This window comes from Nuphar pumila, chromosome 13 (genome assembly GCF_984573655.1).
Source record: "Nuphar pumila chromosome 13, dmNupPumi1.hap1.1, whole genome shotgun sequence".
Classification (NCBI taxonomy): domain Eukaryota; kingdom Viridiplantae; phylum Streptophyta; class Magnoliopsida; order Nymphaeales; family Nymphaeaceae; genus Nuphar; species Nuphar pumila.
The window spans coordinates 96,530,768-96,549,801 of record NC_143261.1 but is presented as its reverse complement, the minus strand read 5'-3'; the positions used below and the strand labels follow the sequence as shown (position 1 = coordinate 96,549,801).

The following is a 19,034-nucleotide window of genomic DNA, read 5'->3' as shown; positions in this document are numbered from 1 at the left end:
AAGAAGGGAAGGCCAATGAGACCATTCCATCCTGAACCCCTTCCCCTGCGCCTCTTTTTATAGTGAGAGGAAGATTCGGGAAGAGGGGCGATATATGGATGAAGGAAGATAAGGAGGTTGGTGCTAACCGATTCTCGATCGTGTGGTGAGGAATGGATCAGAAAATGGCGGATGGTGGTTGAGCGAGAGAGGGAGAGGAAAAGAGAGAGAGCGTGATTTGGGAGAGAGAAGAGAGAGCTCGTGATCGGGCAACGGAAAGCCGTTGCAGGATTTTTTCAAAATTCAGAAACCAGGCTCTTTTAAAGAGAATTTTCTCAAAAGGTTTTTTTTTAAAACCATTTTTTTGTAATTTTCTTTGTGTTTTGATTTTTTTTTTTTGTTTCCTTTGGCATTTTCCATATTTTTTTTTTACTTTTGAAATAAAACTTTAAAACTAAGGAATTTTTTTAACTATTTTTATGAAAATTTGCAAATATTTACAAAAGAAGGGTTTTCTAAAAATCTGGTTTTTAATTTTGAAAATTTCTTCAGAAAATGGGTTTTGATTCAAGATTTTGAGGAAATATTCGAGTTTTTAACCTCAAATCGAGAAATACAGATCATTGAATCCAAATAGACACTGGATCGACTGTCTGAGCCTTTCGGAAATTCTTTTTGATATTTTTGCGAATTTGATTTTGAAAATTAGATAACGAGGCTCAGATTTGGAATTTGGCAATGAATCCAAATCCAAAATCGAGTCAGATGGATAAAATGGAGCTTATTCCAGAAAATCCGAAGAATAACTGAAATTTATATTGAATATTGACTCAATTTTTTCAGAAAACGAGGTCAGGGGCAAAAAGGGGAATATTTACAACATTTTGAAAATTTGGGGTGTTCACAGCTTCATGCTCCTTTCTTTCCTCAAAATTTATTGTCGATCAGTCGTATTGCAAAAGAGCACAATTGTAGAGTGATTTTTTATCCTTTATGTTGTATGTTTCAGGATTTACTGATGGGGAAGAGGATTGGTGGAGGCTATGAAGGAGTCTACTATCTTCATCAACCACTGGGAGTCGTGCATGCCGTGTCTGAGACATCCTCCAGTTCTTATCAATGGCACATTCGTCTTGGTCATGTGCCATTGCCAAAACTTCATCGAATTCTTCCTCAAATTTCTCCTTCTGCCTCATTCCAGTGTGAAGCCTGTCAGTTGGGTAAACACCACAGGAGTTCGTTTCCTTCAAGTCAGAGTCCATCGAGCCAAAGATTATTTGAGCTTCTTCACGTTGATGTATGGGGACCTAGTAGAGTTCCTAGCAGGTCCCAATGTCGTTATTATTTAGTCATTGTCGATGATTTTTCCAAATTGTCATGGGTATTCTTAATAAAAGACAGATCGAAAGTTCATTCGATCCTTATGTCCCTCATTATTGAAATAAAAACTCAATTTGATTCTCTTGTCAAAATCATTTGCACCGACAATGCTCTCGAGTTTAAAACCAATGAATTACTACTATTTTACAAGAATCGTGGCATTCTACCTCAAACTTCTTGTGCCCATACCTCCCAACAAAATGGGGTAGCTGAAAGGAAGCACAGACATCTTCTAGATGTTGCTCGCAGTCTTATGCTACAATCATGTATGCCTCCTTCATATTGGGGAGATGTCATTCTTACAGCTTGCTACCTTATCAATCGCATGCCTTCACCCTCGTTGGGAGAACAAATTCCTGTGAAAATCCTATATCCCAATGCACCTTTTTTTCTCGATCTCTCCCAAGGTGTTTGGGTGTGTGTGTTTTGTTCATAAACTAGGGCCTCAACGAGACAAACTATCAGCTCAAGCCATAAATTGTATCTTTGTGGGCTATCCAAAAAATCAAAAGGGGTACAAGTGTTATGATCCCATTGCTCGTAGAGAGTATGTCAGTGTGGATGTCTCTTTCTTTTAGTCCATTCCTTTCTTTTCAAGTACTGCCTCCAGATTACTATGTGATCAGGGTGATGCTATGCCATTACATATCCCCTCTCTTCCTTTGGAGTCAATTTCTACAAGCTTTCCTACCCCTCACACTCAGTCACGGTATCATGATCCTCCTCTGGTATACTCTCGTAGATCTCCTCCGGAATCAGAACCTACACTACCTTCTTCCTCAGAAGTAAGTCCTCCAGCTACCATGACTGAAGCATCTATTGTGGATGATAATTTGCTCATCGCTATCAAGAAAGGTAAAAGACAATGCACCTTACATCCCATTTCTAAGTTTGTTACAGATGCGAGACTCGGGAGTCACATGAAGCAGTTCATCATAGCTCTATCAGCTGAATCTCTACCACTTAATCACCATCAGGCAGTCGTAGACCCCAAATGGAAAGTTGCTATGCAAGATGAGATAGAGGCCTTAATTACACGGAACACCTGGGAGTTGGTCACTCCTCCGGCTGACGCTGATATTGTTGGGTGTAAGTGGGTCTACACCATTAAGTACAAGTCGGATGGCTCAATTGAACGGTACAAGGTCAGGTTGGTGGCAAAAGGGTACACACAGACGTATGGAGTAGACTTCTTCGAAACGTTTTCTCCTGTGGCACGCCTTGGTACTATTCGGCTGGTAATAGTAGTGGATGTCCATAATGGATGGAGCTTATGTCAGTTAGATGTGAAGAATGCATTTTTGTATGGTGATTTGTCTGAGACGGTGTATATGCAACAACCTCAAGGGTTCGAGGTTCAGGGAGAGTATTACAAGGTATGCAAGTTAAAGAAAGCAATATATGGTCTAAAGCAAAGCCCACGTGCATGGTTTCAGAAGTTGTTTGAGAGCATGTCAGCTTTTGGTTTTAACAGGTCAACATCAGACCACTCATTGTTTGTTAAGAAGACTCCCACGGGTGTTGTGATTATGGTTGAGTACGTGGATGATATTATACTCACATGAAGCAATCAAAAGGATATCTCAGAGACCAAAGATCATCTGCAGAAGCACTTTGTTACCAAAGATCTTGGTCCTCTTAGATATTTCCTGGGTATAGAGGTAGCTCGAAACCGTGAAGGGTTAGTTCTATCACAGAGTAAGTATGTACTTGATTTGTTACAGGAACCAGGAATGTTAGGAGCCAAACCTGCTAACATTCCAATGGATCCTAAACTGCACATGTTTGAAGAAGCAGAACCCGTTGACAGTAGAAGTTTCAGATCTCTAGTTGGCAAACTCTTGTACGTTAGATATCAACCTGACAGTAAGCAAGATTAGCCAGTTCATGGACAAACCAACCCAAGTACATTGGTAGGCAGCAATGATGATTCTCAGGTACTTGAAGTCTTCTCCAGGTAAAGGACTACTATACAAACCAAGCTCATCTCTTGACATAGTTGCCTATTCTGACGCAAACTATGCAGGAGACATTAGTGATAGAAAGTCCACTACGGAGTTTTGTGTGTTTATAGGTGGAAATTTAATAAGCTGGAGAAGTAAAAAGCAGACAGTAGTGGCCCGATCGAGTGCTAAGTCAGAATATAGAGCCATGGCTCAAACTGCAGCCGAAATGATATGGGTTAGATCTGTTCTAAGAGATCTACATGTACAGATCTCAATGTCGATGGTAATGAAGTGTGATAACAGAGCAGCCACCTATATTGCAAATAATCCAGTGTTTCACGAGAGGACGAAACACATTGAAGTCGATTGTCACTACATAAGAGATCTAGTACAGGCAGGACAAATCTCTACATGTCATGTTACTTCAGAGGATCAAGTTGCTGATGTGTTTACTAAACCGCTTGCTAGTGTGGGCTTTCTCAAATGTTGTGACAAGCTGAGCATGATAGACATATATGCTCCAGCTTAAGGGGGAGTGTTAAAAAGGAAATATACTTTTAGTTTTGGTAGTAGTATATAATTAGTGAAAAGTAGAGGGACTCTTTTTGTAACCCATTATTTACTAATTCCTTTTTAAGGAGGGATTAGGGTCTAATGAGAGTATGATGAGTTTCCCTCTTCTCTCTCTTCTCTCTCCTCTCTCTTTTCCCTCTTTTCTTTTCTCGGGTTTCCTGTTGTCGTGGGTGTGGGTGTCATCTGGTCGCTAGATCCAGGATCATCAGGCCTGCTTCAACAATTTGCATACAAACTGAGCATCGGTAGATAAGGGTCGCTCTTGAATGTGATTTCAGTCAGTTAGTTTATCGTGTTTGGGTCTTATATTGCACTGTTTTGCAAATCAAAAAGTTTTGATGAAAGAATGGAAGATGAATAACGCCAAAGTGAGTCATGGATCCTTGGTACGGTAGAATCAAGGATTCCAATGAATATCTCTAAATTCCAGGAAGCCAATAATGCATGGGGCTATTTGAAGCAATTGTACATGTAGGAAAATTAGGCCCACCAATATCAGTTAATGCAAGATTTGAGGTCACTGAGGCGAAGCAAGTCTGTCCAGGACTTTCACTCTGAGATGCATATGAACCAAATATATATACAACTTAACACTCTCCCTCAAACTTACGGTGTGATACATCAATTGTTTGAAAATACAAAAACAATAAACGAGAATTATTAAAGTCTTCTAGTGTCTTCATTGGAAGTCTTCATCTTTATGTCACATCAGAGAATTTTGCAAATACAAGTCTCTGAATGTCTTCATTGGTGATCGTTCCCAAACACCTTCATCGGTTATCTCCATATTCATGATATGATGCATCAAAAATATTTCATTCTTAATCCAACACATCTTTAAGAACCTAGAGAACAAAACAAAGGTTCCAACTACACAAAGGAAAATATCATTAATATTAATAAAGTTTTTAAAATAAATTTATTTTTTAACAAGAGAAACATTAGATAATCATTAATAAAGATAAGAGGAGCATACCTCAAGGATAAATTTTTATGAAATCAAATCATAAACTCAAAATCAACATATTTTTTTCAAGAAAAACATAAATATTGATCATAAGAGAATTTGATCACTAAAGGCCATATAAATCATCAAGAGATAAACAATTATGCATAAATAATATCCCAAGGATTTTTAGAAAAGCATTTCAAATAAAATAACAAATCATCACTAACAACATGAATATAAAATATAACAATTCAAAAGAGCCCTCAAGAAAAGAGGAGATAATTAAATTCATGCATATAATAATGTGAACAAGATAATTAATATGAAACACATGCATATATATCCAACATGCAATTAAAGCGTTTTTAATGAACATAATAGCGAAAGAGAGCAATCTCACAAATCACAAACCATTAGGATTCGTTCACACAACCTAGAATGCGCTCAAGCACAAAGGACCAAACATCAATCTTAAAATATATATATATATATAGTATTAATGAAATGCATACAAAATGCATAAAATTTTATCAATAAACATTTTTTCATATAAGTAGAAAAAGTTTAGAAATTTTATGAAGTGATTTTAAAAATCTTACACAACAAAAGGAATGATATTTGCAAATATCAACAATAGTTCGACCACCAAAAGCAATCACCTCACAAAACCTCCAAACCTCAAAAATCAAGTGTATCAACTACTATCACAAGACCACACAAAAAGTGTGAATAAGGAACATCATCTCTTGTCTACATAAAATGACACTTAAACAAGTGTATCAGCTACTAGAACAAAGCATAATCACAATGTCACATGTGGGCAAAACAAACACACAAAAAATGTGAATAACCAATGGGTGCACATAACTCACCATATTTGAAAAACATCTCTTGTCTACATAAAATGACACTTAAATAAGAGACATAATAGGAGGAAACACACGAGGTAAGAGAGCTTATAATAAAAACAAGCTAATGTCATCAAGAAGGTAAGGAAAATATTTACAAATCAAGAAGAAGAATACATGCTCAAGAATAGTAGATCAATATGTACATATCAAATAAAGCAAGTTTTGAAAAACTAAGATTCAAACTAGATCTCATAGAAGCATAGACATATATAATTTCACAAGATCAAACAAATATTATAAACCTTATAAAATATTTAATAAAAATAAATCTAACGATAATTTTTTTTAAAAAACATTTAAAGATCTTAGTTTTTTATAAAAATAACAAATAATTTTTCAAAGATAAAGAAAATAAGTGTTTTCTCATGCATAATGCATGAGATAGATAATACAAGTAACACTTAAAGATATAAGATACATATCGGGTCAAGATTTCTCTTGAATCCAATCCACAAAACTATCACAAATCCTTCATGAAGCACGAACTTGAACCAAAGAATCCCAAGACCCAAAAGAGGAAAAATATCAAGAAGGATGTCTTGGCTTTGATATCATGTAATGAAATATGCGGAAATACAAAATGAAGACCTATAAGGGCTTACAAGATCATAAATACACAGTACACATGCACATATATAAGTCCAACTAAGGGATAATAAAAGAGCACAAAGGCACAACACAAGCACTAAGTGCATTCAAGACATTAAAGAACTAAAAAGAACACAAAACATAATAGAAAATGAAAGGGGATAAAAGCCCCTATTTATACACATGCAAGAAAGAGAGAGACTTTAATAGAGGTGTTGGACGGTTCTAACAACTCTATTGACTAGTCAACTCTATGTTGACTAGTCAAAAAAGAACTCAACAGCTCTATTTGGTCCTATAAAAACATAAAAGGACAAAAATAAAAGAATAAAGTAAAAGTACTAATGTGCCCCTAATGGGCACAACCTATTACAAGGACCGAAATGACCAAAATACCCCCTAATGGGTATTTACTTATTACATCATTATAAACAAAATACATACATATATATAAATATAAATATATATATATATATATGTGTATATATGTGTATATATGTATATATGTACAATATGAACCAGATATATATATATATATATATATATATATATTAACAAAGAGGAAGAATGTGAAGATGGGTGAAAGTGTTGCTAACTTGCTATGTTTGGTATGTCTAGCGGAGAGATCAGTGTAGGGAAGGATGATGAGAACATATTTGCAGTTGTCTCCTCATCCTCCTTTGATGTGCAGGCCTCTATGTTGTCCAGGCTCAATCAGCTATCCCAAACACCTTTCACTATCAGTCTCATCCAGTTCAGCTACTTCTTATGGTACTTCTGGTTATGCCTATGCAGGCACCCATAGTATTGGTTCTGATTGGTTGATAAACTCAGGAGCGTCATGTCATATGACCTCTAATGAGTCTATACTAACCAATTGTAGACCATGTAGCGGTGCCTTTCGCACTGTTGATGTCTTTCTCATGGATATCTCGAAAATTGGCTTAATTATTTTTTATTCCAATCCTTCTGAAAAACTGAATGTATCGGAAGTTTTCTTGGTTTCTTCCCTTGTCATGAACTTACTCTTAACATACTAACTAAAATGTATTGACAAGTATCTTTCTTTGTGTGTGTGTGTGTGTGTGTATATACATATATTGACGAGTCATTCAAAGACTTTTAACATCATGTCTTAGTATGTTCTGTGAAAGCTAACCTAAAAGCTAAAAGGATCGCCATACTCCAATAATAGTTTCAACATTATGGGAACAATAGATATTATGGTACTTCCAACATATATAATGAAGCATGTAAGTTGTCTGATGCAACCAACGTAGATATGCACAAAACAGTAAATAAGCACTAAAGCAAAAAAAAATATGTTCAAATATCAAGTCATGCAGTTGGCGTGATTATCTAAAAGCAGAAAAAAAAATAACTAATGCTGCCAGAATGAGCAGGCCTTTTCATAATCAGAAAAAGAGGTTGAAGTCTCGTGCTCTTGGGGAAGTATATCTTTGCAGGGATGAGAAAACTTCCATGCACACTGTTCCCAAACACGCTCAGTCCATCTACTAAGAAGCTGAAAACCTTCAACAACCACATCGTACATATTTCCCTTGACTTCCTTGCACCATTCAGAATCTGAAACATCTGCTTGTTTCAGCAATACAAGCTGGATAAATTTTTACAAGAGAAACTTTAGAAACGTCAAAATTTACATATAGCAACCAGATAATCCTCAAACAATGTATGGCTATTTCAAAATTCATAAACAGACAAATGGTTACAGAGTGCCACACAAAAGAATAGAGAAAACAAAGTAAGTACCTGATTTAATGCTGATGCAAACCGTACAGAAAAATCATCATGCTCAATCCGAATAGCTCCAATGTGATTAACTATTAGATAATGTTTCTGATATGTAAGTAGATAAGGATTGCAGTTGCAAAATATGAGAGACAAAAAAACAATCAAAGATTCTACAGAAGCATCCAGAACAAAAGCTTTGGATCTTGCAACCTTGGAATTTTTTATCATTGCAATTAAATGCCGTTAAACCTTTTTATGATTTAAACTTCTTGAATAGAAAATGAGATTACTAACAAGGTATAATCCAAATACCAGCAACAATTAGTATATACAAAATTGTATGGAATTATAAGACTATCAGCTAGGATTTAGTCAAAGACATATGGCTAATGGATAATAAACTTGATAGCAGTTCCTCCTGTGGAACACGGGAAATGAGAGCTTAGAATCAAAACTAATCTGAAGGGATGATATAGATAGGCTGTAGAAGTTGCCAGAGAACAAGATCATAACATGGCACGTCTAATAGCCTGATGACCCAAAATAATATCAAGTTACAATTCTCCTTCCAAATTTCAAAGGTATCTGCATGATGAGAGCAAAAATCTTCAGCAGTTCATCTAATGTTTGAATGAGAACAACTGGATCATAAAACTTTTGCTAGTAACTACTAAGTTCTCTACTTTGGGCCACAATCCAGTGTACTGTTGCATATCATCGTATTTTTTGGTTCAGAATCCAGATGGGCCTAACCTGGCATACCTAGTTCTTTGGGCACCTGGCGACCATCAATGCTACACAAAAACCTGGTGATTATGGAATTGAGCTACCGTAAATTTGTTCACCACATTAGACATGCAAAAGACAACCACAGCATGACAAAATATACTACTTATTTCAACAGCATCAATCAAATCATATAAGTTCCATAGGATATTCTTGTGTCTCACGGGGAGGGATCTCATGCGGTGCAGGTAAAGCCAAAAGACGGCTTTGACTTGAGAACTTCTGAAAGTACATCGCTAGTTCTTTTAGCATTGCTGCAGGAGAAAGATGAAGATCTGGATATGCAGGGATGACGGGATCATTCTGCATAAAAGTAAGACCTCCAAAGATAAGTAAACCAAAATACAAGGAACATCCATGGTGCAAATGAATTGCACAATCAAAAAACCAGATGCTTGGATGCATAGAACAATTATACATACTGATAGTACCTTGAATATGCTAATGAGGCGATTGATTTTAACTCTCTTAAATAGTGAATCACTGTCCTTCTCAGATGATGTGGCTAAAACGACGAGCACAGGCAGAACACGAAGAAGAGCATGCCGCTCAGGGAACAGAAGCGTGAAATCCAACTCCAGAGTCTCAACACAGAATAATATAAGGATTTGAAGAATGTCGTCCATGCTATCTTTTAGTCAAGAACCACATAAATTGTAATTAATGCTATCTACATCTGAATAACACCAGAAACTGAATAAGTGTCACTCTTCAAGAATACAAGATAACAAAAAACCTAACCAACTTAGAGTTGCACATTCAGTGACGGAAAATCTCTTAATTTTCTGAATCATTCCAGTCCATATAAAGAAGTGTGTTTGGACCTAGATAAAGAATGGATACTTGTTCACACGGAACATCTCCACATGTAAGTTGAGTAAAATAGCCCATCTTGTACTCAAGAATATCTGACAGAAAAGTAATACAGAAATTATGCTAAAGAATGAATCACCAAAGTTTAACAATACAACAACAACAACTACGCCTTCATCCCAAAACTTGATAAAATAGGAAAGCCGTACACTTAGTTATTAGAAAGGAAAGAAATGATAGTAGGAATATGTAACTCCATAAACACAAAAGGCAATGGAAAATGTTTGAAAAAGAGTAACTATGGAAAATGTTCAAAAGTGAAGCTCAATTTCACTATATGCCCTGAAAAGATAAAGACCAACTGGATCCAACAACCTGCAAATCGTCCAATTCTTCCCTCATTGAATCAGTATCTTGCCACTGAGCACTAACTTGAGTAAATGTCCTGCAATTCAACACAGACAAAATATGTGCTTTAACAAAGTGACAACATCATGCACATTACTCACAAATGTTATCAAAATATATGTTTTATCCAAGTGACAACATCACCTGCATTCCTCACAAATGTTCAGCTATGAATTTTTAAAAAGAAAAAGTTAATCATTGCTCTCCACAATTTCGACTTCCAAAAAAGAAAACCTAAAATTTGCAATATGAGTGGTAGGAATTGTGCTAGTGACTAGTGCTCTCTTTCCACATTGAGTTGTACAGTTTTCCACATCGAATATTTTTTTTTGGAACCCTGAACAGAAGAAAATTCATTCAACAAAAAAAAGAGGAGAAACAAAATGATGATGAGAGGTAAACAAGAAACACAAGATAAAAAAACATGCTTAGTTAATGTGTAAAACTGTTCCAATCTGACGGCTGCTGAGTGAAACAATATCCACATTAGGCTAAGTTTGCTCAATACACCCCAGCAAAATGGTGTGCTAAAAAGGAAACTTCAGTATATAGTTGAGACAGAATATGTTTTCTGAAAAGGATTTTTGTGGGTTCAGTTAGGTCAATATTTTCACCATCCTGGATATTGAGTTGTGGTTTTTCATGAACAATGTCATCATAGACACATTCATCATTACTCTTAGGCAACAATTCTAACAAGAATGAGTATGCTGTAGCTTTCTTATGCACATTTTGATCGAAGAAGCTTTCTTTTTCTATAAAATAAACATTTCTTGAGACAAAGTTTGTCATTTTTTAAATCATAACATCTAAATCCTTTGATTTTCACCTCACCATACCCAAGAAATACACATGGTATGGCTTTTGGTGAAAGTTTGTCATTTTTGTTGTTAAAAACAAAACATTTACATCCAAAAATCCTTAATCTTGAATAATCAAGAAAGATTTTGAAAAGTTATTCAAGGGGAGAGATGTTTTGAAGTTTGGTGGAAGGGACTCTATTTATAAGATGTACAACGGTTAGATATGCTTCGGCCCAAAATTCTTTTAGAACATGGTTTGAAATGAAAAGTGTCCTGGTGGTTTCAATTATGTGTCTATGTTTTCTTCCAGCTAAACCAGTTTGTTGATGAGTATTAGTACAAGACCTTTGATGTAAAATATCATTGGCTTCAAGATATTCTTTGAAATATTTTGACATAAATTCTCCCCTTGAGTCTGAGTTAAAAATAGATATGTTGGTTTTGAATTGATTTTTATGAAAAGTTTTAAATATTCCAAAAACTTAATATTTTTGACTAAGAAAATAAATCTAAGTATATCTAGAAAAGTCATCCACAAATATTACATAATAAACATAACCACCTTTTGAAACAATTTGCACTAATTTAAGAGGTTTAAATGAAGAAAAACTTATTTTTTCCAATGGAAGGACTTTCATTTTGTTAAGAATGCAATCGATACAATGAAATTCCTCATCACAAAAAATTTGCAAATGTGGCATGAGATAATTTGGATATGTTAGGATGACCTAGCCTTTAATGCCATAAACAATGTTCAAATTTTGTACATTGCAACAAAAATGTATTTTGAAAGAATTAATTGATCCATTTAGTAGAGATCTCCCTCTCTTTGACCTTCCCAAATCGGCCCAAAATTCTTTTAGAGACTTCATCGCTACTATCATCCTCTTTTTCCTGCACAATAAACTCTGGTGGGATCAGGATTGATTCATCCAGATAGCCTAAAAGGTCTTGGTTGCAGAGAAAAGGGATGATTTGACTTTTCTATGTGAGGAATTTGGTATTTGTTAATTTTTCATAAACAAGTTGATTGAGAAAGCTTGCAGAAAGAATGAAAGATGAAGAAGAAGAAGAATCCATTGCGGGAAATCCAAGAGAATAACACGGTTTCAAGAGGATAGGATATGAGAAATTAAATATGTATTTATATCCAAACAAGCTGCTGAAAAAAATTTAAAAAAATCTAAGTCTGTATAAAGAAGATTAGTCTTCAACAATAAACTGGTCTGCACATTGTTTTTTTTGGCATCAGAAGTAGTCACGAAATCTGAAACTTGATTCCGGAGCCAAGGTCGATTTTTGAAAAAGATTTGAATGAAAGAAGATTAAAAGGGAAATAAAAGAGTATTCACGTGAAAATAGGGTTTACACGTGAAAGACAGATATAGCAGCAAAGATAACAGAGATAGGAAGAAAAGGGACAATATTTAGGGAGTCAGGGACTAATGATGACCCAAAACTAAAGGAAGAAGCTTTTAAGGACAGAAATCGAGATTTAGGCTTTTTCAAGAAGGAGAAATAGTGAAGGAGAGAAGAAAATAGAAAGAAATATGAAGAGAACAACCAAGCCTTTGGACTCACCTCAATGAATAAACCAGGATCAAATGCACTCTGATACCATGTTAATCAGGCAAATAGCACCTTAGAAGAAGAAGAGAGGCTGTTGCAAACCCAAAACACGTCTTCACATACGTGACGTGTGGGATCCCCTTTCTTATAATAAGAATAAACTGATTTTACCTCTTTACAAAAATACCCCTAACACTATTGTACAACATAATAATCAATTAAGGGTAAAACAGGAAATATAAAATACAATAGAAATATGAACAATTGTGACCCTCTCTTGAAGTGACGTGGGTCTTAATCCAGTCATGGATCGGGATCCAAACCCATTACTAATCACATCTCATTAATCTTTTCACTCAAACTTTCACCTTTATCTTGTTGTAGATGGGATAATGAATGCCTTGTTATTGTTTTGTCATGCAGGGTTAAGTTTTGTCTTTTTAACCCACTATTGCATACTGCTCTCCTATTTCTCTCATTTCATGTGATCAATCTCCAATAACAGTCATCACATCATATCATTCACATATTCACAGTTATCGTGATTGAATACAACATGATGTACACATCGACCTAGTTTTTTTATTTAAGTGGTATTTTTGTCTTTTTACCCCACTATTGTATAGTCGTGTTATTTATCATCAAAGTACTTGTTGGAGACAAGTGACCCGTTTAGTTTGTTAATTAAAACTAGATTATGGTGAAACTCACATAGATCATATACTTAGAGTGTCAAGTATTATAAATGATTGAACATCATGTCTTGTCACTCACACTTTCATATTTCATAGCGTGGAAGATGGCACTAGGAATGCCTTGTTATTATTTTGTCATAAAGGAGTAGGTTTGTCTTTTTACCCATATTGTATAGCTCTCTTATTTTTCTAATTCTATAGGGTATACACCTCTAGTAGTAGGCATCACAGTAGTACTAGTTGCTAAACATCATATTGTTAAAATATGTGTATTATCGTCATTTGTAATCTCGTATATATTTATATTCATATATATATAGATACATATACATATATATATATGTATATGTATATCTATATATATGAATATAAATATATATTCTTTATTCACCCAAAAGGGTATTTCTGTAAATTCCTGTTTTGCGCATATTCCACTTTGGAATATTGCTTGTAATTTTCCATTTTTATTTTTTATTTTTTATTTTTCTTCTTTTTTCCCTTTTTAATTTTCGGCTTTTGTGCCACATAGGGAGGCTCCCCAAAGAGTCGTTGGGGAGCCTCCAACGGTCACATATGTGACCGTTGGGGGCTCCCAACGACTCTCTTGAGAGCCCCCTTTGTGGCTCCTTTTCTTGCTTATAAATAGGGGCTCTCCCCTTTGTATTTTTTCACTTCTTGAGGGAGCTTATGCTCCATTGTAATGGGGTTTTTACCCCTTGTCCATTGTTTCTTCAATGATATGCAACTTATGACTTTATGTCATATTTTTCCCTTTTTATGGGTTAGCACATTATGTGCTTGTGTTGTTTCCCTTTAATGGGTATATTTGCACTTCACGTGCATATGTATGGGTTCATTATTGAACCCAATGTATTCCAACTCACTTTCTAACACATATCTTGTCATTCATACTTCCACACTTCTTGTTGAACACAGCACCACATATGCACCAACATAAAAATTTATTTCAAGGGTATTTTTGTCTTTTTACCCCATCATTGTATAGTTGTGTTATTTGTCTCTTTTTTGCAGGGTTTTTCTCATACTGGCAATTATAAAAGCACTTCTTGGAGATGAAAGGACGGCTCAATTCGCTCATACAAATTAAAGTATGGTAAAAACCCACACACAGGGTATGCCAGATCAGACAACAAAAATTTCCTTCATTGGATCTCTCAAAGATGCCTTCAAATTCAAAACCAATCAATGAACCATTTATTGGGGATGTCAAAAGATATTATTAAGCATGGTCAAAAATCAAGTAACCCTTACACATATTTACACCAATCTTCAGAATATTCCTAACTTCATAGAATCTTAAAGATACTCTTACAAATTACATTAAGAACATGAAAGATTGAAGTACACTACAACATAGTAAATAGTGACATAAAAGATCCAAAATTTTACATGTTGCAATAAAAAGGAGGAATTTTTTATTTAAGAGATATATAAAACTTAAAATAAGCAATTCAAAGAGAAAATATCTGCCTGAAATGACATAAAATGGAGAAAACTAATGAAAAAAACATTTCCATACCCTTTAATGATGATCCAGTAGTAGAGTCAAAGAGAAGGTAGTTTTCGAATGAACAAGCTGGAAACAAGAGATAATTGTCTTGTTCCTTTTTGGAAGCAAAGAAAAGAATAGGAACATCCTCTTAATCCTAGAGGAATTTGGGAACAGAAAGATGGAATATCGAAATTGCAACTTAGGTATTTCTTTTTTGGAAGAGTAACCACTTAGTTCTAACAGGAGGGAAAAAATCACCTAGGGGAAAGAGAATTGAATGGAGAGCTTATATGAGAAATATTACTATGTAGATCAATCTCACTTGTTGATTTTTATTTAAAGTCAAATGAGAAAATTTATGAATTGGAAATTGAATAAGACAAAGGATCACAGAAAATATGCAAAGAAAAAACTAATAATGCTACTCTAAAAATATTTACTAGTAAGGTAAATCACCTTCATGAAACTAAAATCCAACCTGTTGAAGGTGTTTCATGCAAATTATGAATCTGAATAGAGTTTATATATAGCTTGAGAAGCTGAGAGAATAAAAGGCTTAAGCAGATGATATTTGTACCTTTTGTACCATGAAAAATCATTGGGTATACTGGCTTTTGCATTTTTAAGATGATCTAGAGCCACCAAAACGTCGAGCAACTTAATCATGGACCTGAAACGTAAATGATCCATCACAAAAAATTAACTCTTTAAATTAGAGAAGCTAAGCAAGCAAAATGACAAACCAGACTTCATAAAGCATAACTATGACCCAAACACAATATCACGCCATAATTATTCATCATCTATGTGATTTTAGGTTGCGCATAAAGTTTATATGATTATAGACCATAGACTCACTCTGCAATTTTCAGGGTGTCTACTGGCACAATTTTGGTAACCATAATGCTTCAAGTGCCACCCATGTGCCTATTCCCAGATCAAAGCATATTTTGCTGTCATGGATATGCCCCACAAGGTTTTCATTGATCAGTATTGTAATATAGCACGCTATTTTCCAAAGATATAGGCCTTAATTTTACTCTAATAGAGTGATATATATAAAAGTCAAACCTGGGTCCTTATATGTCCAAGTGCTGCGAAAGGTGGCCATGAGAGGAAAATATTTTTAAAAGATTTTCTCCGGGACTTTTGACACAAAGTAATAATATGTTAAAATACAATTTTTAAAAATATACTTAAGATTTCAAGAGACGCAATCTTGGACCCAACTGCAAAATTCTAAAATTTGCACTAGAACCCTGAAGTTGACTTTTTATCCTTTAGGAATTTGAATTTTTAGATATTTTTATGAATTCAAATAGGGGGTATTTGCTTATTTACATGTAATGTCTTAAGTAAATGTCCACGTTTTACTTGAATGATATTACATGCAAATAAGAAGGAAGTTCAGGGACTTACATGTAAATAAGTATGAAAGTCGAGGGTGAAATGGCCATTTCACCCCCAACCGACCTAACCTCCTCCTTTTTGCCACCTTAACTCCTCTAAACCCCCTAAGGGGTATGGAAAAGAAGAGAGAGATGAGGGAAGAAGATGGGCGAGGAGCAAGGGAGTCGCAGGTCGACCTGAGGAGCTTCGCGTCAGGTAAGCGATTAGTTATAGTTTAGTAACTAGATTCTTAATTTAGTTTTTTAAGTGAATAATTTCAGTTTTAGTAATTAGATTTTCTTAAATTTAGTTTTTTAAGTAATTATAGTTTTGATAATTAAGATTAGGCCTACCTTAAGTTAATTATTTGAATAATTAGTTTTAGTTTTCATAATTAAAGTTAGTTAAGCCGGTAATTTGTCAAATATCCTTGTAATTAGATTTAGACTTACTAAATTAGTTTCTGGATAATGAGATTATAGTTTTGATCAATTGAATTAGGTGATTTATAGCTTTTGTTTGAAATGTTGAAATGTTCATTTTTTCCTCTTAGTTACGTAATTTAAAAGTAAATCTCATAAATAAAATATTTCATTACAACTTTTGTGTTTTCTAAAAGTTATTGATTTTCAAATATCACAAGGTTTTGTTGTTATTAAATATGGTTTTACAACCTCATTTAAAATTGTTTTGAAAAGCCATTAGATTTCAATTAAACTAGGTTTTTAAAATTGTTTTGAAAAGCCATTACATTTCAGTTAAACTGGTTTTCTAAAATTGTTTTGAAAAATCATTAGATTTCCTAAGTTGCAAAAGTGATTAGTCGTATCTTTATGAATTTAATTATTGTTTTAAGTGTTATTTTGATTTGTTTTATCATCTTTGAGTTGATTTGAAACTATTATTTAGAAAATTGGATTTGGCATTGAAAATCAAATGAAAGTTTCATTTTAAATGTTTTAAAAGTCCTTTCTTTTGAAAGCATATTGTTCTTGATTTTAAGTGTCTGGATTTAAATATTCGTTCACACAAGTGTAAGTAGATCGTCGGCCAGATGATATATCTACCCCCGACAACCTTATTAGGGTTTACAAGCCCTTTTGAAAAGGGTAATCAACCCATTTGGCTTGTCATTGGGATTATTGGCCCAGTTGACTTAGTCCAGAGAAATCATGTGGCCATTTGACCTAGCCAATGAAAGCTGGAATTACCCACCAATGATCGGCCCATTAGAGTTTCTGAAAGAGATATGGTATCTTTGGCCCAATTAAATATCCAATGGGTGGTGGAACCCGCCACCGCTAGTGTTACCGACCCATTTGAAGTATGGAGGGATTTTATTGGCCCAATTAAAATTGATATTTATTGGCCCTTCAGACCTTCAATGGGATTGTAAAAATCTAAAAGAGTGTTTTCTAAAAGATTAACAAAATGAGAACTGTCAGTTTTTGAAAAGAGAGTTTCATGAGTTTGCAAAGTGGGTTATAAGTGTTTTGAAATTGGTTTTATTGTCTTTTATATATGTATCGCATTTTGAAAAGCTGGTTTTATTGTTCAAATAAATTGACAAAAGTAATTTCAAATCTATTATGTTGTCTTTCAAATGTTTCTTTTTGAAAACCTAAAAAACCTAATTATTAAGACTGTAATTAGTGCTTAGTGAGAGTGTAGCTCATTAAATTATTATTGTTTTTTTACATAATGAGAATTTTGATAGAAGTAGCAGGAATTTAAAGAGATGCTCACAGGATATTTCAACAAGGATAGCGACAAGAAAGTCAAGCATCCGAACCTTGGTGGAGATATTAGTTTGATGTTTTAGAAGATATGATGATCATCTTATAGTTATAAGTTGTTATTGAGATTCTAATGAAAGATGAGTTATTAGATAGAGTTGTTTGAATGCTCTGTAAATATTCATTTTCTTATTGCTTTTATAAAGCTTTTTCGGGTTGTTTAAGACCCGAAGACAGATATGAACAGATCAAGAGTCACACCTAAGATAGGACTAAATCAGGGGTGGTTTTGGTGTGTGACAAGTATGCAACAAACCGCCTGAGTTTATGTTGCTGAAATCTATTACCTCTGTAAGTTAACACTAGATGCCATCTAGAAACTCCATTGATAAGCTTTGAATGATTAATTTAATAGAAGGTTTTAAAAAAAACAGAATGCATAAACCACTAATTTTCAGTGCTAAACCAACTAAGGAATTTTTCAAATGCTTTTTTCCTTTTCTCCAGCAAGCAACATCAGGGATGCAATGGTTGATTCAAGCATAAGATCAACCAACTAAAATAGTGTGAGGTCTGTCTCTAGCTATCACACTTGATCTAAAATAGCATAATTGGTGCACACTGCACATAGACTATCATAAACTATATATTCATGTGTGTATGGATGTAAGCATGTTGCATGTTGCATGTTGCATGTTTTTGTATTAAATGGCATACCAAAGGTGAGTGGTAGTAGGGCCATCGATGCGTCTTTCGGGCCTTGAAAATCGTTGCATGTCTGCTGCAAGCTGTATGAGATGTAAAGTCATGAACATGATGACAATGGCAACAACATTATAGCATAATGGCTAGTCTATATGAATGAAGATCAGAAAAAGATTTACAATGCAGATATGCAATTTCATAAACTGACAATAACAGATCAGATTTTGTTTTGGAGCATTGCAATTGCATAATTACAAACTTTATGGAATATGCAACTAAGCTCTGTATTGTTTTCAACTCTTCAGAAAAATACAACTTACATAGGCATTCAAGAATGTTCTTTAAAAAATTGTAAGAGATATATGTAAAGTGTAAAGTTTGATTCAATAACGTGTAGAAAACTTTTTCTATTTGTGATTTGCAAAACTGGTTCCTACAACCATAAGGTAACATAACACCCTATTGTCAACTCCAATCAAGTATAGTTTTCCTATATTTCTTTTCCATCATTTGGCATAATCGAAGATGAAGAAGTT

At 34.4% G+C, this 19,034-nt stretch overlaps 1 protein-coding gene across 2 annotated transcripts in view; it reads right to left on the bottom strand.

The window, feature by feature from the left end:
* The window catches only part of PIR121 (transcription activator), a 194,568-nt gene that overhangs the window by 152,001 nt on the left and 23,533 nt on the right, over positions 1–19,034 (bottom strand). For both annotated transcript variants that reach the window (XM_089985299.1, XM_089985300.1), the window contains 8 exons: positions 18,511–18,581; positions 15,246–15,338; positions 10,056–10,125; positions 9,711–9,775; positions 9,299–9,494; positions 9,019–9,170; positions 8,100–8,193; positions 7,732–7,944 (listed from right to left, as the gene is read on the bottom strand). In XM_089985299.1, coding sequence (XP_089841425.1) covers positions 7,732–7,944; positions 8,100–8,193; positions 9,019–9,170; positions 9,299–9,494; positions 9,711–9,775; positions 10,056–10,125; positions 15,246–15,338; positions 18,511–18,581 — 954 coding nt within the window. The remainder of the gene's footprint in view (positions 1–7,731; positions 7,945–8,099; positions 8,194–9,018; positions 9,171–9,298; positions 9,495–9,710; positions 9,776–10,055; positions 10,126–15,245; positions 15,339–18,510; positions 18,582–19,034) is intronic.